General features: G+C 36.5%; 1 protein-coding gene across 1 annotated transcript in view; it reads left to right on the forward strand.

Moving 5' to 3' along the window:
* The window catches only part of TMEM67 (transmembrane protein 67), a 76,894-nt gene that overhangs the window by 44,994 nt on the left and 9,576 nt on the right, over nucleotides 1-22,324 (forward strand). Inside the window, exons 12-23 of the mRNA XM_011978681.1 lie at nucleotides 158-281; nucleotides 1,766-1,871; nucleotides 5,213-5,269; nucleotides 6,765-6,863; nucleotides 8,945-9,043; nucleotides 9,407-9,493; nucleotides 10,602-10,701; nucleotides 10,796-10,935; nucleotides 13,048-13,188; nucleotides 17,369-17,449; nucleotides 18,510-18,626; nucleotides 22,308-22,323. Of these exons, the coding sequence (XP_011834071.1) occupies nucleotides 158-281; nucleotides 1,766-1,871; nucleotides 5,213-5,269; nucleotides 6,765-6,863; nucleotides 8,945-9,043; nucleotides 9,407-9,493; nucleotides 10,602-10,701; nucleotides 10,796-10,935; nucleotides 13,048-13,188; nucleotides 17,369-17,449; nucleotides 18,510-18,626; nucleotides 22,308-22,323 (1,167 nt within the window). The remainder of the gene's footprint in view (nucleotides 1-157; nucleotides 282-1,765; nucleotides 1,872-5,212; nucleotides 5,270-6,764; nucleotides 6,864-8,944; nucleotides 9,044-9,406; nucleotides 9,494-10,601; nucleotides 10,702-10,795; nucleotides 10,936-13,047; nucleotides 13,189-17,368; nucleotides 17,450-18,509; nucleotides 18,627-22,307; nucleotide 22,324) is intronic.

Raw genomic sequence — 22,324 nt, forward strand, 5'->3', positions numbered from 1 at the left:
AAAAAAAAAAAAAAAAATCAGAAGACATTCACATGAGTTAGAGAAGGCCATTGTCAGGTGTTTCTTATACTAGTAGCTTTTTGCAGCCATCTTATCTAAAACAATAATTTTATCTTTTAAATTTGTACAGTAAACTTTTTTCTTTTTATAATAAAAGACAGCAACTCTGGCAAGTGGCTTCTAACTCGGCGCATTTTCTTAGTGGATGCAGTAAGTGGACGAGAAAATGACTTAGGAAGTCAGCCAAGAGTAATTCGAGTTGCTACCCAAGTATCACTGAGGTAAACAAATGTCTAATGATATTATTTATGGGAAAATATAATGGAAGTGTTTGCCAGTTATTAGTAGATGAAAACAATAAGGACAACTGAATTGGAACAGTTGGTCAGGTTATTTTAGGTATATGTGTAGATTGGCATAGACCAGTAAAAGTGAATAGCCAGGGGGGAAACTATAACAGAAGAGTGTGAGGAGTTAGGTCAAAATTCACATGCCAGGTCCCCCTCTAGACCTGCTGAATTAGAATGGGCTGTGAATAGCTAAGTAAATACCAGTGAGCTGAAATTGGTGTTTTAGAAAGAGCTTGCCAGATGGTTGATGATATTTAGGACTCCCCTATCCTCATTTCTTTCAGTGACTTTTGTTCTGGGTTTACCCAGATTAAATATCCTCTTCCTAGGATAACCTAACTGTGATCGTACCTTAGGTTAGTACTGCACCACTTAAATTTCTCTTTCTTTTCCAGTGTGAGATCTCTAAAATCTTAGTGACTTTCCCACTGTAATGTTTTATGATGTGTACCTTGAATACACTGATAAAAATCAACACCATCATCTCACAGTAGTTTGGTACTTTGAAGTACTTCAATATACTTTTTTTTTCAGTTGTTTCATTTTGATTCTCATAATCTTATGAGGTAAACAGTGCAGAAACTTTGTTATGTATCATGCTGAAATCCAAATGTACTGTGTTTTCAGCATTTCTTCAATCTGCTAATACGGTATTCTAGTAAAAATGAAAATGCACCTAGTCAGACTTGATGTGTTCTTGATGAAACCATGGTGGCCCCTAGTGATTAGCACTTTCCTTTTGAATTCACAAACTATACAGTACTAATGCATTGAATTTGGCAAAATGAACCTCACTTTGTGCCATAACCATATTACAGCTGACACTTTTTTTTTAATTAAAAAATTTATTTATTTGTTTATCTTGAGACAGGGTCTTGCTATGTTGTCCAGACCGGTCTTGAACTCCTGGGCTCAAGCAATCTTCCCACCTTGGCCTCCCAAAGTGCTGGGATTACAGGCATGAGCCACTGCACCTGGCTTGACATATATTATTTTGTTAAGAATTCATCTTTCTCTTTTGAAATCAAGATCTTATCTGCCTTTCTTTAGGCTTCATGTAGCACTGTACTTTTGATTATTCCTCAAAGATAGTTTATAGTTCTTCAGTGATTTCATCTGTAAACTTCATAGGACTTGGATTGAGCTTCTAATTTATCTCAGATGGTACATTTTTAGTTTGTTTTTTCTTTAATCTTACACCATCAGATGTTATATTTTAATGTTCAAGTCTTGATCACTGAAGATGGCTTATGTTGTCATCATTAGTTTATGTGTAACCTTCCTTAGTCCTTTTTAACTGATTGGTTCTGAGATCATCAGACAATTCATATTAAATTCAAAACAAATGGTAAATTAAATGTATGTTTAAGGGCCTAGATATACTGATTACTATAAATGTATTTTCTTTTAAATAGCGTCCACCTTGTACCCAACACAATAAATGGAAACATCTACCCTCCCTTAATCACCATTGCCTACAGTGACATTGATATCAAAGACGCCAATAGCCAGTCTGTGAAGGTGAGTTCCTGACTAATCAGTGCCCTTGTATGTATAAATAGAGTATAATACTGATTCAGTTTACATTTTGGTCAAAAGACAGTCTTTTTTTTTTTTAAGTTCTAAATAAACCTTTCCCTACATATAGTCAAGTCTTAATTATTTTTTGCTAATAATGGTGAGAGGTGAGTTCGTATGGATCCTGAGTATAAAAAAGTAAGAATGGATTATGTTTTTCAGTAGAAGTCTCACCAGCAGCCTAGTATCCTTGTTCGGGATACTGGGGTATGCTGAGATGTGCAATGTCTGCTCCTGTTCTTTTTGGCCACCTTGCTTTTGTTAAGATTTTGTGGGCCGGGTGCGGTGGCTCACGCCTATAATCCCAGTACTTTGGGAGGCCAAGGCAGGCGGATCACCTGAGGTCGGGAGTTTGAGACAGCCTGACCAACATGGTGAAACCCTGTCTCTACTGAAAATACAAAAATTAGCCGGGCGTGGTGGCACGCATCTGTAATCCCAGCTACTCTGGAGGCTGAGGCAGGAGAATCGCTTGAGCCCAGGAGGCGAAGTTGCAGTGAGCCGAGACCGAGATCACTTCACTGCACTCCAGCCTGGGCAAAAGAGTGAGACTCCATCTAAAAAAAAAAAAAAAAAAAATCTTATGTCTTTGCCCAATTAAGCCAGGAACTCAGACTTTACAGTGGGCATATGTGTGCTCACCAATCTGTGACCTACTTAATAGAGACATACTTCAACAGGCAGAAGGAGATGATAATTATCAGCGTTATAACTAGTACAGCTAACATGAACTAGAGGATGTAGTTTGGACCTGCAGCCAAGTAGGTTTCCCACTACTTCGTCAACTAAATTAAACTTAACTACAGGACAGAAGGCCTCTTCTGCCTGGGTGGGCCTGTGTATGGAAGCGAGACCTCTTAGGCTGCACTGCAGAGAATGAGCTTAGAGAAGGTTGAGCTACACATGCTCAGTTCCTCTTCTCAACTTCTCCAGTCAGATAAAGCATCTTGCTCTGAGGAGGGATAAATGAGAGAGGGATAGAGGTAAAAAAACAGAGGTAATTCTTCTATATTTTTCCTCCTAGAGATTAAGTGGCTATTCCCTTCTTTCTGTAAAAACATGAGAAGTGGAGCATAGCATTTCTTACCTCCAAACTCTGTAAGAGCTTTGAATTTCTACTATTTTACTTCTGTATTTTAATATTCTAGTTCCTTCAGCCGGTGCTTTTGGCCTCTCTGTTGTGCTTGTACTTGTACTTGACTGCTATTGGATTCAAACTTTAATTAAGTAAAAATACATATGTAGTATAACTTTTAAAGATTTTCCATCCTCATTTGTATTACCTAATCCAGTGCTAAAATTAGTTTCCATTGACCGAGCTTGCATACACTGTAATGAGAGGAGAAGAAAATCCAAAACATACTTGGTAACAACAAAAGACTGCCTGGTTTAAAACTTCCTGGAGTGGTGTTATGAGTAATCAAGAATATATTTATTTTCAGCTTGACCAACATAGTGAAACCCTGTCTCTACTAAAAATACAAAATTAGCCAGGCATGGTGGTGCATGCCTGTAATCCCAGCTGCTTGGGAGGCTGAGGCAGCAGAATCACTTGAACCCGGGAGGGGGAGGTTGCAGTGAGCCGAGAGCGTGCCATTGCATTCCAGCCTGGGCAACAAGAGCAAAACTCTGTCTCAAAAAAAATAAAATAAAATAATTGTGTATGTGTGTGTGTATGTGTATATATATATTTATTTTAATGTAAAACACTTCTGAGTCTTTTCTTTAAATATTATTCTTGTCCAAAATAATTCTAAACTAAGCCTTGATAAATTGAAAAATAACAAATAGAAAAAAGTTAAGTCCGCTGGTTGTGGTGGCTCATGCCTGTAGTCCCAACACTATGGGAGGCCGAGGTGGGCAGATCAGTTGAGGTCAGGAGTTAGAGACCAGCCTGGCCAACATGGTGAAACCCTGTTTCTGCTAAAAATATAACAAAAAAAAAATTATCTGGGCATGGTGGTGGTTACCTGTAATCCCAGCTACTTGGGAGACTGAGGCAGGAGAATTCTTGTTGCTTGAACCTGGCATGTAGAGATTGTAGTAAACCAAGATTGCACCACTGCACTCCAGAGTGAGACTATCTCAAAAAAGAAAAAAAAAAAAAGTTAAGTCATGAAACTACATTGATGAAGTCTACCTCAAATTATTCTAATTACAAAATATACAATTCTTTCATCATTTCTTAATTTCTCATGGCAGCTGTTGCAAAATTTTACATCAGTTGTAAACATCCAGCTATGTCTCTGCTCTTTATCTAGTCTTGAGCAGATCAGGACCATCTATCATGAATTCCTTAAGATTTCCTCTTTAATATTTCAGAATCTCTGTTTCATTGTCCTTCCCATTTCTTGTTCCTGTTTCCAAGAAAGAAGGTCCCCTCCTCTCTTCCTAAACTAATCTTCTATCTAAACTCATTTATAGTACATTTTCCAATATCCTGTTCCATCCCTAATGTCTTATTCAGACAGCCTCTCTGCGAGTCCCTTTCCTTTGTTTATAAAAACTCTCAGATTGCCTTATCTTAAAAACAAACTAAAACAACCAACCAACCAACCAAACATTTTACTCAGTTCTGCCAGCTGCCCAGCTTGCTAATGTATCTCTTCATTTTCCAACCATTTACTCTTTCATCATTTGCAGTCTGGCTCTTGCCATTTACTTCTTTGAAAACCTCTTTCATGAAAGTCAGCGATGGTTTCCACGTATAGTGGCTTTCTTTACCTTGACATTTATACAACATTTGAAACTGTACTCAATGTCCTCCTCCTTCTTGAAACTCCCTATTCTGTGACCATGGTAAGACTTAAGTATCTTCCTCTCCTACCCCTCACAGTCCTCTTCTCTGACCTTTTACTAGGTTCTTCTTTCTCTTGTCTCTTAACGTAGTGGTATCTTTAAGATTTTGTTCAGATCTTTGATTAATCTACGGTTTAGCAACTGGTGGTTTACCCAGTTGCTAAATTCCTAATGTACAAGTTTAGTCAAATTCCTCAGTTACAGAAGTCTATCAGAAAATGAAATATGATTAGTCTGTGCATGAATTTAACTTATCTCCTAACAAGCCCCGTTTTTAATGTGCGTGAAAGAGATATTTAAAGTAGCACAAATAATTCTCAAAAGCATATCTATTTACATGTAAGTAAAGGTCAACTCTAATAATATTGATAGTTAGAAACTATAGTGTTTATGGTAAAACCCAGCTACAAATGTGTTTTTATAAGAAAAGTAAGTTTGTATTACATAATTTCAGTATAGCTAATTTGTTTTGTTTTAAATACCAGGTTTCTTTCTCAGTCACATACGAAATGGATCATGGAGAAGCACATGTCCAGACAGATGTAAGTTTATTTTAACCTATTAAAATATATACAGTGTATTTTATAATTAAATAATTTCAGATGTGCAAGAAAGTTGCTAAAACAAATTTGCCAGATACTCTTTTCTCCAGCCTCCCCTAATGTTAGCGTGTATAGCCTTAGCGCAATGATCATAACCTGGAAATTAATATTGATGTAGTCCTATTAACTCATCTACATGCTATTTGAATTTCACTGTTGAATTTTTTTCTGTTTTAGGACCCAATCTAGCGTCACATATTGCTTTTAGCTGTCATAGCTCCTTAGTGTTTTAAAATGTGTGACAGATTCTTAGTCTTTCTTGACCGTAATACTTTTGAAGAGTACTGGTCCATTATTTTGGCCCTCAATTTGGGTTTGTCTGGTATTTTCCCATGATCAAATTGAGTTCATATAGTTTTGGCAAAGATGCCATCAAAGTGATGCTATAATAATAAATAAAAATAAGTATCTCATGGGGAAGATTCTTTGAAATTATGCAAACATCCTGCTTCTTATTCTTCTTATTCTCCCCCTCTCGTTTTTTGTTTTTTTGTGTTTTTTGGAGATGGAGTTTTGCTCTTGTTGCCCAGACTGGAGTGCAATGGCGTGATCTCAGTGATTCTCTTGTCTCAGCCTTCTGAGTATCTGGGATTACAGGCATGTGTCACCACGCCCAGCTAATTTTTGTATTTTTAGTAGAGATGGGGTTTCTCCATGTTGGTCATTCTGGTCTCAAATTCCCAACCTCAGGTGAGCCACCGCACCCAGCCAGCCCTCTTAATTTTATTTTATTTTATTTTAGATGGAGTCTCACTCTATTGCCCAGGCTGGAGTGCAGTGGTGTGATCTCGGCCCACTGCAACCTTCACCTTGTTGGTTTAAGCAATTCCTCTGCCTCAGCCTCCCTAGTAGCTGGGATTACAGGTGCATGCCACCACACCAGGCTAATTTTTTTGTATTTTTAGTAGTGACGGGGTTTCACCATGTTGGCCAGACTGGTCTTGAACTCCTGACCTTAGGCAATCCACCCGCCTCAGCCTCCCAAAATGCTGGGATTACAGGCGTGAGCCACCACGCCCGGCCCTCTAATTTTATTGAATAGCATCCATTGATGATTCTTACCTGCAGAAAGTTTCACTGTGATATTTGCCTGATGGTGATTTTCTGTTTCCCTAATTACTTTTTTATTTATTTGGAACTTTACTATAAGGAGAAACTCTCCCTTTGCTCACATTATTTATTCAATTATTTATTTTTAAATCAGTGTGAACTCGTATTTATTTTATTCTAGTAATTATAATATGTTATTATTTGTTTTCTTGTTCAAATTGTCCCACATTTGGCCATTACAAGTTCCTCCAACTTGACTCCTGTGTCCTTTCAACATGTCCCACCCCACCATTTTTTTGAGCACTTCCTTACTTTCTGTTCACAGTGTTTTTGAACACCAATGAGAGAAATTACATAAATTCTCAATTGTTCTTTTGTTTTTTAGATTGCTTTGGGTGTATTGGGTGGGCTAGCTGTTTTAGCATCTCTTTTGAAGACAGCAGGATGGAAGAGGCGCATTGGGAGTCCCATGATTGACTTACAGGTATAATCTCAGCGGTTTTTAAGTAATATTTTAATCTTTTGACTCTTCTGGATCCTTTTCATAAGACACAGCTAGAGGATAAGTAAAGAAGTTGCATTGAATTTTTCTGGGGTATGTAATTAGGATAAGTATTGCTGGGTCATATGGTATATGCGTACCTCATTTTCTTCCCACCATACTGTATGCCAGTCTATATTCCTACCAGCAATGCTCTTCTTATTTCTGCACAAACTTGGCAACACTTGATATTTTTCCAGCCTTTCCAATTTTTGTCAATCTCATGGCATATAGTAGTATGTCACTGTTGATTTCATTTTCATTTCTCTGTACTCTTCATATACATTTTAATCATTCAGGTTTTTCCTTCTGTTAACTGCCTGTTTATATCCCTTACGTACTTCTCTATTATGTTTCCAGTTTTTCTTGTTTATGTGAAGGATTTTTTTTATTTTCTAAATAGTAACCCCTTTTTGGTTTCTGATGTTGAAATATATGAACAAATAAATATGTGACCCATCTGTCATTTTTATCCATGTGGTCCTTTGTTTAACAGAAACTTTCAGGTTTGTTTTTGTTTTTGTTTTTGTTTGTTTTTTTGAGAGAGAGTCTCACTCTGTCACCCAGGCTGGAGTGCAGAGGCACGATCTTGGTTCACTGCAACCTCCACCTCCCGGGTTCAAGTGATTCTCCTGCCTCAGTCTGCTGAGTAGCTGGGATTACAGGCATGCACTATCTTGCCTGGCTAATTTTTGTATTTTTAATAGAGACGGGGTTTCACCATGGTGGTCAGACTGGTCTTGAACTCCTGGCCTCATAATCCACCCACCTCGGCCTCCCAAAGTGCTGGGATTACAGGCATGAGCCACCACGCCTGGCCAGAAACTTTTAGTTTTGATATCATCATATCTGAATATTTTTTCAATGCTTTTAGGATCTTGTTTAGGAAAACCTTCCCTATATTAAGATCAGAAAGATAGTCCACATTTTATTCTATTAACTTTATACTTTCACTTCATATTTAACCTTTTATTTTTATCAAACATTTAAAAAATATTTACCATGTACCAGGCACTTTTTAAAGCTTTATGTATGTAATTTTCTTAATCCTCACAGTAGCTCTTTGAAGTTAGGTTATTATTATTATTCGCATTTTACACATGATGAAATTGAGGCAAAGGTTAAATTTTCTACTCGCTTGATTTTTACAGCAACTCAGTAATAGATATTTCCATTTTGCCGATGAAGAACATGAGAAAGGTTACAGGGTAACTTTAACCAAAGTACCTTTCTGATTCCAAAGCCAGTGAGCTAAGGAATCAGCAGGGGGACTTGATTTACTACTTGGGATAGTCCAAAAAGGCTTCCCAGAGAAGTGAACTTTAAGTGGGATTATCTCTTCATTCTACAGTAGTCACTGAGGCTCTACTGTCTAAGTGTCTGGCACTCTGCCAGGAACTAGAGGATGTGATAGTGAGCAAAGACAGACATAGTCTGTGCTCTCAGAAATCATGAGAGCTTACCAGAGAGAGGAAGAGAAGAATATTTGGTAAAATAATGCCCATTTTATTCCACAAAGTATTCGAGATGAAAGTATGAAGTGGTTAGTCATTGACTAACTACATGACTAGAACTGGCAGATGAGGCTAAAAAGTTAATTTTGGCCCATATTGTGAAAGACCTTGTGGATCAGGAATTTATATTGCAGTGAGGAGTTGTTCATTTTTAACAAGGGAAGTGACACAATCCAATTCACATTTTAGAAAACTAACCCTGGTGTTAGTGTGGAGGAGAGATTAAAGGGGACTAAGAGAAAATTAGGAAGCAGTTCAATTTTCTTAGATAGTGAAAGATGAGAATAGTTGAAAAAAGAGGCTACCAGGAATGGCCAGAAAGGTAAGGAACTAAAAGGTAGCAAGGAAGAGGAAGCAGGTGGTCTTTATAGCCAGATCATATGTGGATATGTGAAACGAGGTTTCAGGCTTAAGAAACGTAGTGGATGATGTATAAAAGTGGTAATATTACTAAAAGTGGTTTATACATTGAGTCTTAAACAGCTGTTAATTCGTTTTTTTTAATTGCAGACAGTTATGAAATTCTTGGTGTACTATGCTGGTGATCTGGCCAATGTTTTCTTTATCATCACAGTGGGAACAGGTCTTTACTGGCTTATTTTCTTCAAAGTGAGTGAGTTTCTGAATTTACCCCAACTGCCAATATCGGAATAATTGAAAAATTTTCTTTATAAAGGAACTATTTTTGTTTGGGAGAATTTTTGATCAACAGTATTAAGAAAAGTGCCCAACTCTCCATTCCTTGAGTGTGCTGAGCTTATCGATCACATCGCTATCTTCCTCTTTTATGCTTTCTATGGTTTTTAAATTGTGCTTAAGAAAAACCTTGTTCAATTGGAAGACTTACGTGGGAGAATCCTGTGAGTCCAGAATCGAGTCCTGCCCGGGCAGCATACTGAGACCCTCCTTTCCCCAAAAAAAAAAAAACAACACTTTGTGTGATTATATTTAATCAAGTAATTTTTATTATAGGCACAGAAGTCTGTCTCTGTTTTGCTACCAATGCCAGTTCAGGAAGAACGTTTTGTCACTTATGTTGGATGTGCCTTTGCTCTGAAGGTAAGTTTTAAAGGACAGGTTACCAAATTTAAAAGGCCTGCTAATGAACTAATAAGTCTTTAAAATTAAAATGCTTTCAAAAACCTTTGGTGTGAAATTCACTTTGGTTTTGAAAGAAAGCATTAATTATTTTATGCAGTAAATTTACTTTTATTTGTAGTAGATGCTCAGTCTGAAAATCTGCCTTAAATATTTTTTTCAAAGAAGCCATAAATTTGTATGACTTATAAAATGATATTTCAGTATATAACTTTCCTTAAAGTCTGATGATACATTCACAATGGGACAAAATGTCTTCAGGCATGAATTTTGTCTCCATTAATCAAGGATAAAGTGTTGAGATCTTAAAGCTGTTTTGTCTGTCTCCAGATTCCTTTGCTCCTTTCTTCCTATGACCCCCATCCTCAACTCAGTGTTCTCTATCAATGTAGGTGAAGCTCTTTATATGCCTCTTGATAGTCCTTATCCCATTGTACTGTGAATATTAAGTATCTCCTTTTTCCACTGGCTGGGAGCTTCTCGAAGTGAAGTATCCCATACTTAGATTTTTATCCTTTATTTGATCAATAATGCAGCAACTAGAAAGAATGCCTCAGTTTAAACATATTGCTTCTATAAATGAGAAAGATGTGTTTCAACAACGCATTCTGTAAAAATCAGAAATCTTAATAGCAGAAATAGAAAAAACAGACGGAGCATTCAAAAACTTTAATTAGGAAAAACAAGCTATAGTTGAAAATATCTTTACTTATAAAGAAGTCAACTGATCTACAAAACGAGGTGTGCTTCTAGAATCTTTGGGAGTCAATTATATAAGTCCCTATGTGAGGAGGAAAAATGTCTCCTCTTTTCGTATTCCTATTTTAAAGAAATAAATAAAAAGGGAAGGTAAAGTAAAATGTATATGAAAATTCTGTGAATTTGGTGATTCCAGGTTATCTGATGAGCTTCTAATGATCCCCTAGTGGTATTATAACTTCATGTGAATTCACTTACAAACGTATATGTTCTTGTGATAACAGTATGTTTCTTAAAGAGTCAATATTGGTTTTATAAGCAGGCTTAATGCTGGTACTCTTTCAGGTGTTTTATTATATGTCATTCTCAGGCACTACAATTTTTGCATAAGCTCATATCGCAGATTACAATAGATGTATTCTTTATTGATTGGGAGCGACCTAAAGGAAAGGTTCTTAAAGCTGTTGAAGGTAAGTGAAATATACATTTGTACCAAAATTCTTTTGCTATCCTTGCAGAGCAGAGGAGGTAGAATTCTTTTACTCATTTTATTTTTCTGACCAGGTGAGGGTGGTGTACGAAGTGCCACTGTTCCTGTAAGCATATGGAGAACATATTTTGTAGCAAATGAATGGAATGAAATTCAGACTGTGAGAAAAATTAATTCACTATTTCAAGTACTTACTGTCCTCTTCTTTTTGGAGGTATAAACTGTTTTGATGTGATTATATGCAACTTACATGTACCTTATAAATATTAAACTAATATAATTCCAACTAAGTTTTCATGACAGTGGAAGATTTCTCTAAAGGTTGAAATATTGTTGTGAAGCCATTAAAAAGGAGTGACTTTATGTTATATACTTTACCACAATTTTTTTTTTTAAGTTTACCATCTTAAGCATTTTTGAGTGTAGAGTTTAATAGTGTTAAGTCAGCCAGGCGCAGTGGCTCACGCCTCACTTTGGGAGGCCAAGGCAGGCGGATCACCTGAGATCGGGAGTTTGAGACTACCCTGGCCAACATGGAGAAACCCTGTCTCTACCAAAAAATACAAAATTAGCTGGGCATGGTGGCACATGCCTATAATCCCAACTGCTTGGGAGGCTGAGGCAGGAGAAGCGCTTGAACCCAGGAGGCGGAGGTTGCAGTGAGCCAAGATCGCGCCATTGCATTCCAGCCTGGGCAAAAAGAGCGAAACTCCATCTCAAAAAAAAAAAAGATAGTGTTAAGTACATTCGCATTGTCATGCAAAATCATCACCACCATTCATCTCTAGAACTCTTCATCTTGCAAAACTGAAACTCCATACCCCTTAAACAACCCTGTACCCATTCCCTGCTACACCTAACCCCTGGCAACCACCATTCTATAATACTTCCTGTCTCTGTGTGTTTGACTGCTCTAGGTGTAAGGAGTGGCTTTAAAACCAATAGTTTGTATCAGAAGCCCTCGGGGATCTTTTGTAAAATACCTATGCTCGGGCTCACCCTTAGAGACTATGTTTGATTTAGTAGCTTTGAGGTAACCCCAGGTATCTATATTTTGAAAAAGCTCCCTACTCCCTGATCCGTATTCTCCCCTGCATTAGAATCACTATTATAAGTTTGATATTTTTCAACTAATTTTTATTGAAAACTTACTATAGACTATGTTCTGTGCTAAGAGCTGGGGCTAAAATGAACAAGATGCAACATATTTATTATACATTTGCAGTTATTTCATGGATTTAGTTGAAATTATTAAAGAAAGTATTCAGTACTAAGTATAAGACTGAACATGGAAACCGTTTATATGGGAATAGGTTTTCTAAGGAATTATCTGCTTAATTAAGATTGAATATAAATCATTAACTCTTAGGTCTGTCTGTCTTCTCTCTTTTTTCTTCTTTCTTTCCATTCTCTTTCCCCTTTCCCTTCCTTTATTTTTGTAAAACTGGTAGAAGACTGTTTGTATCCTTAGAGCTTTTAAATAATATGAGCAATACTTTCAAAATTCACTTGAAGTAGTATTTTGGTTTTTCTTAAATGAACAGATAAAATTTATATATGTTTATAGTTTACAATACAGTGTTTTGATATATGTATTCATTGTGGAATGGCTAAATCAAGCTAGTTTATCTGTTACCTCACATACTTCTTTTCTTTTTGAAGTTGTGTGTGTGTGTGTGTGTGTGTGTGTGTTTAGGAGTTTCCTCAGCTTTAAAAGATGTTACATGAAAAAGCTTTATAGTCAAGTAAGATTGGAAAATATTGGATTCAGTATAATCATGTAGTACCTTTTACTGTAAAACTTCTCAGAGCCTTTATTCTACAAGGGTGGGAAGCATGGAGGTGAGTGTAATGGATGGACCAAATGTATTTAAACATAGATTATTTTTTCAAAGAACTTATGCCCTTTAGAAGACATTTTGTAATATACTGTTTTAAAGTATAAAAATGTTTAGTACAGTGCCTGGCACATGTCAAATACTCATGAAATACTAGTTGTTGGTTTCACTCATTGGTAGTTTACTAATGAAAGTTTTATCCTTTGAATTAAATTTGTATTCCTGTCAGTGTGTATGACAATAAGGTTATATTTGACCCTTAGTCATATTGAGAAGAATGCCAAATGAACTAACTAAATATTGTGTAATAAATACTTTGTAGTTAAGATACTGGATAATAATTATTTTTATCTAGATTTTCTACTGTTTATACAAACTTGGATATTTTAGTTTTTCAAGGTGAGTAGGGAGAGGTTTTCTATTTTCAGTCTAGAGTAGTTTTCTTTATCCATGTCTGTTTAAATTATTACTTTTCCTTTTTACTCCAGGTTGTGGGATTCAAGAACTTGGCATTAATGGACTCATCTTCTAGTCTTTCTAGAAGTCCATCTAGCTATGTAGCTCCTTATAGCCGCATTTTGAGATATGCAGTGTCTGCTGCTCTTTGGCTAGCCATTGGAATTATACAGGTAAGGAATTATACAGGTAATATTACTTCTAAGTAACATTACTTATTTATAACTCTGCTTACTTACTGATTATTATCAAACATTGACCACATCCTTCTTTCTGTAGCAGAAAGAAGGTGACAAGAGCAATAAGCTAATAGTCAGTTCTTTTTTTTTTTTTTTTTTTGAAACAGTCTTCGCTCTGTCGCCCAGGCTGGAGTGCAGTGGCATGATCTTGGTTCACTGCAGCCCCTGCCTCCCAGGTTCAAGCAATTCTCCCACCGCAACCTCCTGAGTAGCTGGGACTGTAGGCGCCCACCACTGCATCCAGCTAATTTTTATGTATTTTTAGTAGAGATGGGGTTTCACCATGTTGGCCAGGCTGGTCTTGAACTCCTGACTTCAGGTGACCCTCCTCCCCTCCCAAAGTGCTGGGATTACAGGTGTGAGCCATCGCACCCAGCCAGTAGTCAATTCTTACATTGTGTTAGTCACTGTAATAATTAACTACTGTTGATCCATCACTTCGTGGCCTTTAGGCTAAGATCAAGTGTAATTACTGTTGATCCTTGAACAACATGGGGTTAAACTATTTGAACTCATTGAGAGTAGAAAATACAGTGTTCACAGAATGCAAATTCTGCATCTGTAGAGGGCCAACTTTCTGTATAGATGGGTTCCAGCAGGACTGAATGTGGGACTTGAATATGGGTGGATTGTGGTATACTTGGGGGTTCTGGACTCAATCCCAACATACTAAAGGACAATTGTAATTGCTTTATACCTAATAATGCCTCAATCTTTATAACAGCCCTCACAGATAAGCTCTGTTATTATCCTCATTTTATAGATGAGGAAACTGAGACACAGGAAGGCTAAAAAAATTTCCTGAAGTCATGTGACTAGTAACTGACAGAACTGGAATTTGAACTCAGACAGCCTGATTTCAGAGTTCACATTCTTGTCGATAGTGGGGCTCTGAAGGGCCTTTGAGAGTCTGCAGCTTTATAGTCATAGGACAGACTCCTTGTTTAGTTTATATGTAAATACAGGGACAGATAAGCTACCCTAAATATGTTGTTTTCTTTTGAAACATAACTTATTGTTTACATTTATTTATATATCATGAAACCTTACTCAAATTGCTCATACCCCTTGTGGAGTTTTTCTTGAAATATTTATTAAAATGACCAAAAGTAAAAATAAGTCTTTTTAGCCTCAGGTCCCATGGATCTAGTAGAGGCTATAAAGAAAAAAAAAAAAAAGGAAAGAAAAAAAGAAAAAGAAAGAAGCAGCAGCAAGCATCTAACTTTCAGGTACTCATAAACAGAAAGAGTCCTTCTGTTTAAAATTTCCTTAACTTTTATAATCAGCACATGAAGATAGGACCTCTAGAGAGACCAATTTTAACTTCCTATAGCTGGCTAATAGCTATCTACCTAGAACAGCCTACTTTTAAGGATCTTTTGAGATTTTTGTTTGTTTGGTTTTTGTTTTTAGAGACAGTCTTCCCCTGTCTCCCCGTCTGGAGAGCAATGATGTAATCATAGTTCACTGCAGCCTCAACCTCCCGGGCTCAAGCAATCCTCCTGCCTCAGTCTCCTGAGTAGCTGGGACTATAGGCACATGCCACCACACCCAGCGATTTTTTTTTTTTTTTTTTTTTGAGACAGAGTTTCACTCTTGTTGCCCAGGCTGGAGTGCAATGGCGTGATCTCGGCTCACTGTAACCTTTGCCTCCCAGGTTCAAGCGATTCTCCTGCCTCAGCCTCCCAAGAAGCTGGGATTACAGGGGCCTGCCACCATGCCCAGCTAATTTTTGTGTTTTTAGTAGAGACGGGGTTTCACCATGTTGGCCAGGCTGGTCATAAACTCCTGAGCTCAAGCTATCCTCCCGTCTTGGTCTCCCAAAGTGCCAGGATTACAGGTCTGAGCCAGATTGAAATATTTTTAAGAGAGCATATTCTTAGAGAATTAGGTCCAGGTGGTGGTATTCAGTAATCTGTGTATTAACTTTTTAAATATATATTTATTTTAAATTGATGAGACTTACTCAAACATGAAACTACAGGGATAGAGTTAGTAAAGGACAGCTGACAACCAGAAAAAGAAAACAAACATATTAGAATTGGAAACAAGATAGAATCAAAAGACTATGGGGTTTGATGTTTACCATCAATGTAATAGTAAGGAAATATTTTGTACAATATACCAATGTATTTTGTGAGTATATCAGATTCCTGTGGATGTAGATAGTCTAAAGCAGTATCATCTGAAACTTTTCATATTTGGTTGAATATAACACAGTCAAAAACAAAATAAGAGTGGCTGAAGTCAAAGAGAACCTTGTCTTTCCCGTGAAAAAGATGAGCAGAGGTCCAAAGTACAGGGCTGGAGTGGAATGGTGGCTTAGTGCTACTGTCAGGACCCAGAAGCCTGTCCTTCTGCCCAGCCACAAGGGACTTCCATCTCCACAGTCCCTTCATGGTCCATAATGGTCAATGAAGTTACAGGAGGGAATTGAAGTAGGTAAGGTCACCTTTTCTTTAACAGCCTTTTCAGAAGTGCCTTTCAACATCTTCTTGGCTAGAACTTAATAGCATGGCCACACCTAACTGCACTAGAACCTTTCAACTGAGCAGCAGTATATCCTGCTCAAGGAAGGGATCTGTTACTAAGGAGAAAGGGTTGTTGGGACAGCACCTAGCAATCTCAGACACCACCATCTAACTTCATTCTTTGCATCTCACTTTGCTGTCAGCTGGATAGTAAACCTTTTCTCTCCATGGTAATATTCTAAAATGATCAGTGTTTATATATTTGTCAAGAATCTTTGAGAGTTCCTTTAACAACCTGTTACAGTTTTGTAAATTTGTCTAAACTCTTCTTGATTCTAATGATGTCAGGCTTTATTGTTCACTCCTTCTATTTCCTTAAACCCAGCCTCTTCAGCTTTTAAGTGGTGTCTTTTGATTTTTAAACCTTGAATATTGCTGTTTCTGACATCCTTTAAAGAGGTTTAAAATATGTATATATATGCCGGGCGCGGTGGCTCAAGCCTGTAATCCCAGCACTTTGGAAGGCCGAGACGGGTGGATCACGAGGTCAGGAGATCGAGACCATCCTGGCTAACACGGTGAAACCCCGTCTCTACTAAAAAAAATACAAAAAACTAGCCGGGCGACGTGGCGGGCGCCTGTAGTCCTAGCTACTCGGGAGGCTGAGGCAGGAGAATGGCGTAAACCCGGGAGGCGGAGCTTGCAGTGAGCTGAGATCCGACCACTGCACTCCAGCCTGGGCAACAGAGCGAGACTCCATCTCAAAAAAAAAATAATAATAATAATAAAATAAAATAAAATATGTATATAGAGTATGTAGGAAAACATTTTCAGTAGTCAGCTACTGTAGATTCACTTACCTATTCATTCACGTATTTAAGTGCATTTTATGTACTGGATGCTGTGCTGAGCTTATGGATATGCTGTTACAGGAACAAATGACAGATCGTGCCAAGTGCTGTGACGAGATGCAGCAGGGACATGAGATAGAGAGTAAAAAGAAGGGAGGAGAGTGGAGGGTAGGAATGGGGGACAGTGGGGGCAGCTTTAAATAGGGGAGTTAGGAAATTTTACCTTTTTGTGAAACATGTCTAAAAAGATGTACCAGGTAAAATTTTTATTTATAAAATTTCTGTTTCTACTATTAAATCTAAGAAAACACTGGAAACCATTCCATATGAATTTTTAATACTTTATAGTCAGAATACTAGATATATGCTTTTTATGTGCTGTTCTGGCAGAGAAAATTAATTTGAAAAGTAGAGAATTTTCTCATGTCTTGGAATTTAGATGAGCAAGATGACAAAACCAAACATAAATCTGACCATCGATGCATTGATTTGTCCTACATTTTTAAAAGACTTTTTCTTTCTTCCCACGTGTTTGTCATAGCTTGTTTTAATGACATAGAAAGCTTGCAGAGCTCAAAATAGATTCCCTCAATGACTCAACACAATTTCAAAATCCTCCTCCCTTCGACAGAAGACTCAGAAATGATAAGTAGGACTTTATCACATAGGAACTGTTAAAGACCACTGTGCTTTTGGTTGGAACTTTTTTTTTCTAAAGATACTACACTGTGGCTGTAACAGAAAATTAAAATCCTAAAAGCTAATAAACATAAACTTGGCTTAATGTTTCAGATCGTGTTCTTTGCTGTCTTTTATGAGAGATTTATAGAAGATAAAATTCGACAGTTCGTTGATTTATGCTCTATGAGTAATGTAAGTACTTTCTGACTTCATCTTGCAACTGTTACTTTCCCTTTTTAAAGGTCATGAGTTTGTTAAGAGAGGCTTTAAAAGTCATTTGGTATGACTGAATTTTTGGTCCAATTTTCCACTGGTTGTTAATTCCAGAGATAATTATAATGAGCTACAAGTTAATATTTACTGCCTTAGTTTTTTCATCTTTTTTTGTGTGTTTTTTTTGTTTGTTTGTTTTTGGAAACGGTCTTGCTCTGTCACCCAGGCTGGAGTGCAGTGGCACCATCTTGGCTCACTGCAACCTCTAGCTCCCGGGTTCAAGCAATTCTCACACCTCAATCTCCTGAGTAGCTGGGATTACGGGTGTGCACCACTCTGCTGGACTAATTTTTTTTTTTTTTTTTTTGTATTTTTGGTACAGATGGGGTTTCACCATGTTGGCCAGGCTGGTCTTGAACTCCACCTGCCTCCAGCCTCCCCAAGTGCTGGGATTACAGGTGTGAGCCACTGTGCCCAGCCTGTTTTTTTCACCTTTATTTACAGTTTCTTAATTATGAATTTCTTATGCTTCCAAGTAGTTCATTAATTCCAGCACCCCTGAAAATTGTTTGTATATCAACGCTGTTTCTTCTTTTCCTTTCTTTTTTTTTTTTCTTTTTTTTTCGAGAAAAGGCTCACACTGTAACCCAGGCTGGAGTACAGTGGTGCAGTCGTAGCTCACTGCAACCTTGACCTCCTGAGTTCAAGCAATCCTCCCACCTCAGCTTCCCAAGTAGCTGGGACCACAGGTGTGCACCACCAACGACTCAACTTTTTTTTTTTTTTTTTGTAGAGAAAGAGTCTCCCTATGTTGCACAGACTTATTTCTCCCTTTCTTGGAAAATATCTTCAATCTCTTTTTCAAACACTTTAAAAAAAAACCTTATTATCCTTGATTACTGTATTATCCTCTTTATATATTTCCCAAAAATACAATCTTCATTATTTTGGGAAAAAGAAAGCAATTTTAAGGAAAACTTAATTTTTTGTTGTTTTGCATAAGAGTTGCTAATTGCTTCTTTTTATTCTCTTTTTATAGATATCAGTGTTTCTATTATCCCACAAATGTTTTGGATATTACATTCATGGTAGATCAGTACATGGGCATGCAGATACTAATATGGAAGAAATGAATATGAACCTTAAAAGAGAAGCGGTATGAAAATGTTTTACATCTTTTTGTTTTTAAGTTGAGAAATGGATTCTTATAAATCTTGGATTTGTTTTTTTTAAAAAAAGTCTTTATTGATAACTTTTTTTTTTTTTGAAATGGAGTCTTGCTCTGTCACCCAGGCTGGAGTGCAGTGGCCCAATCTTGGCTCACTGCAGCCTCTGCCTCCTGGATTCAAGTGATCCTCCCGTCTCAGCTTCCTGAGCAGCTGGGACTACAGGCATCTGCCACTACACCCGGCTAATTTTGTATTTTTAGTAGAGACGAGGTTTCACCATGTTGGCGAGGCTGGTCTTGAATCCTGACCTCAGGTGATCCACCCACCTTGGCCTCCTAAAGTGCTTGGATTACAGGCGTAAGTCACCGCACCTGGCCTATTGATCACTTTGAAAGTTGCTAGGGGCTGCCGGGCATGGTGGCTCACGCCTGTAATCCCGGCACTTTGGAGGCCAAGGCGAGTGGGTCATGAGGTCAGGAGATCGAGACCATCTTGGCTAACACAGTGAAACCTCGTCTCTACCAAAAATACAAAAAAAATTAGCTGGGCGTTGTGCCGGCGCCTGTAGTCCCAGCTACTCACGAGGCTGAGGCAGAATGGCCTGAACCCGGGAGGCGGAACTTGCAGTGAGCCGAGATCGCACCACCGCACTCCAGCTTGGGCGACAGAGCGAGACTCTGTCTCAAAAAAAAAAAAAATTGCTAGGGACCAGCTCACCCTGAACATCCACAAAGGCAAAGAATCTAATTTTATCTTGTAGTTCCTATATGAACTGTATTTCACAGTAACCAGATAATTCATGAGGGAAAGTTTCTCTTTATAGAAGAAAGTAGAAGGAATTCTAAGTTAGAAAAATTACCATTTTGCAGCGACTAATGGATTGATGAATGTAATCTGCCATCATCAGTGGATGCTAAACAATTAAGTGATTGTTGACAGGGAACTTTATAATGAGGGATCAGGTTGACGTAATTTAGACGCCCTGTAAATAAAAATAAGGATAACTGACATATACACTTCCTGCCATGATGCAGTAGGAAGTATATAACACCAATGAAGTATTTTTGCCTAAAAAACTGAACCTGAATATAATCAACCCTCTAGCCTAATCACCAGTTTACAGGAAATACAAGCGATAAAGGGACAAATTAAATAGCGCCATAGAAAGTAATTAGCCAGGTCTGGGTATAGGCTGCCTCACAGGATAAATTACTTAGTGTCTCCAGACAAATCAATGGCATGAAAAGAGAAGGAAGGATGATGGTGGCAGTGTACGAACTATTACATTATAAGAAAGATTTGAAAAACAAACCAATCTGATACAATATGTGGACTTTATTTGGATCCTGATTCAGACAAACCAACTATTTAAAAAATCTGGGAGATTTTTAGTGGACTAAATGTTAAGAAATAACTAATTTTGTTAGGTATGAAAATGGCATGGTAGTTATTTATTTTAAAGTTCTTATTAGAAATGCATACAAAGCATTTACAGATGAAATGACATGGTCTGGGTTTTACTTTAAAATACTCTAAGAAAAAAGAAAATTTGGGAGGATAGATGAAACAAAATTGATAAAATATTAGTAATTGCTGAAGCTAGGTAGTGAGTGGTTTACTGTTCTCTCTACTATGTACATTTGGAAAACTTCCATAATAAAATTTTTTAGAGAATAGGATGTGCTTAAGCAGAAAAACCAAGAGGATTTAGTGATTAAGGGCCATACCTGTGACTTGTAAGAATTTGATACGTGATAATGGCATTTCAGGGAAGAATTTATTTAATACATTGAACTGGATCACTTGATTAAACATTAGAAATTACCTTGTGATTAAAAAGTTAAATGTAAAACATGAAGCCATAAGAACCTAGAAAAGAATATTTCAGACTGGAGGATGATATTCTAAGGATAAAGAATAGAAAGCATCAAAAAAAATTAATTGATGTTACTTTATTAATATAGTACATTTACATATCAAGCAATCATAAATAAAAGGTAGTAAATTAGAGTAAAAATAATAAATATGACAAAGATATTGATAACAATATTGAAAGATATGCAAATCACTAAGAAAACACTAAATTAAAATCTCAATGGAAAAATGACCAATAGACACTAATAAACCTCTAAAAAGATTTTAACTCATAATCAAAGAGCTGAATATAAAAATAATGATTTTCCCCTCTTCAAATTAGCAAAATTTTTTTAGAAAAGCTAATACTTAATAGCATCAAGGACACAGTGAAATGGGCAACCACAAAGCTACTGGTGGCAGGTTGAATTTATGCAGACCTTCTTGAAAGTGTTTGGGCAACGTATATACCAAGAGCTTTTTAAGGTTCATGATCTTTAATTCACTGATTTTATGAATGTTAACTCAAGAAAAAATTAACAATATGAACAGCTACTTAAATTCAGGATCTTTATCACAGGAGTTATTTATAAGGGAAAAAGTATGTAAAAATTGGAGAATATTAAATAAATTGGCTTACCTTTATGGTGAAATCTTAAGTAGATGGTAAAATCATGTTTTATAGAATATTTAATGACATGAGGAATTGCTCAGGCTATAACATTAAGTGAAAAAGAAGTCATTGTGATCCCAATTTTATGCTATTTATATGTACATCCCTTAGACAAAAGACTGGAAATGAAATTCCTTAATATATCTATATTTCTGGGTGTTGAGACTAGGTAATTTTTTTTCTTTTCTTTTTTGTATTTCTCTTTATTTTGTAAATTTTCTGCAATGGCATGCATGTTTTTAATCAAGAAAAAAAATTTTCAATAAAGAAGTTCACTATATGTATTCTCCCTTTAACTGTATAGAAAGCCAAGTGCCATATTATGTTTTCAAGTTAGATTTAGACAAAGAAGGAAAATATTAACCTCTGGAGTAGGTAGACAGGCTTTATATAGGCCAGAGAACTTGAATCGAGCCTTGAAGCATCAATCAAATCAAAAATTTTTTACATATTTGTGGTTGTCAGGATCCAAGTTGTATCAGGGAAACCCAAAATGAATATGGATATCTGGTTCATAACATTAACTGTTTGGTCATGTATCACTATGTTTTATTGGAATTAATTAAGGAAGCATCTCAAAAATGTTTAGAAAACAAAAAAGATCATTTGCAATTATAAAACTAGTTAACTCCAAAGCAAGACCTTTCAGCATACATTAAAAGAGCAATAATCTTCATTATAAGGGAAGCTAAGAATATCAATATACAATAAACATATATATAAACATATATATAGTCTTTATATCATCTCCTTTGCTCTACTTAAATATATATACTCTACCTAAAAATATATATATGCTCTACTTAAATATATAAATGTATATGTGATAAATATATAAATAGATATATTTAGATATTATAGATAAATATACATGTATTTTTCTTTTTTTTTTAAGTAGAGCAAAGGAGATGATATAAAGACCTGTAAGGGAGTATGAATTAGAATAAAGTAGAAATTAGCAAAATCTGGGAACCTTGGATAATGGTAGAATCTGTTTCTCAAATACAGTTTCAGTGAATTTCACTTAGCACCTGAATCTTGTAATACGTGATAACAGCTAAAAAACAGTCTGTATTTTCTTTTTGAGGCAGGAAATTTTTTATAATTTTGATCTTAACTTAAATTCTTTTTAACTTTTCAGGAAAATTTGTGTAGCCA

Source organism: Mandrillus leucophaeus, unplaced genomic scaffold (genome assembly GCF_000951045.1).
Source record: "Mandrillus leucophaeus isolate KB7577 unplaced genomic scaffold, Mleu.le_1.0 Scaffold198, whole genome shotgun sequence".
Lineage (NCBI taxonomy): Eukaryota > Metazoa > Chordata > Mammalia > Primates > Cercopithecidae > Mandrillus > Mandrillus leucophaeus.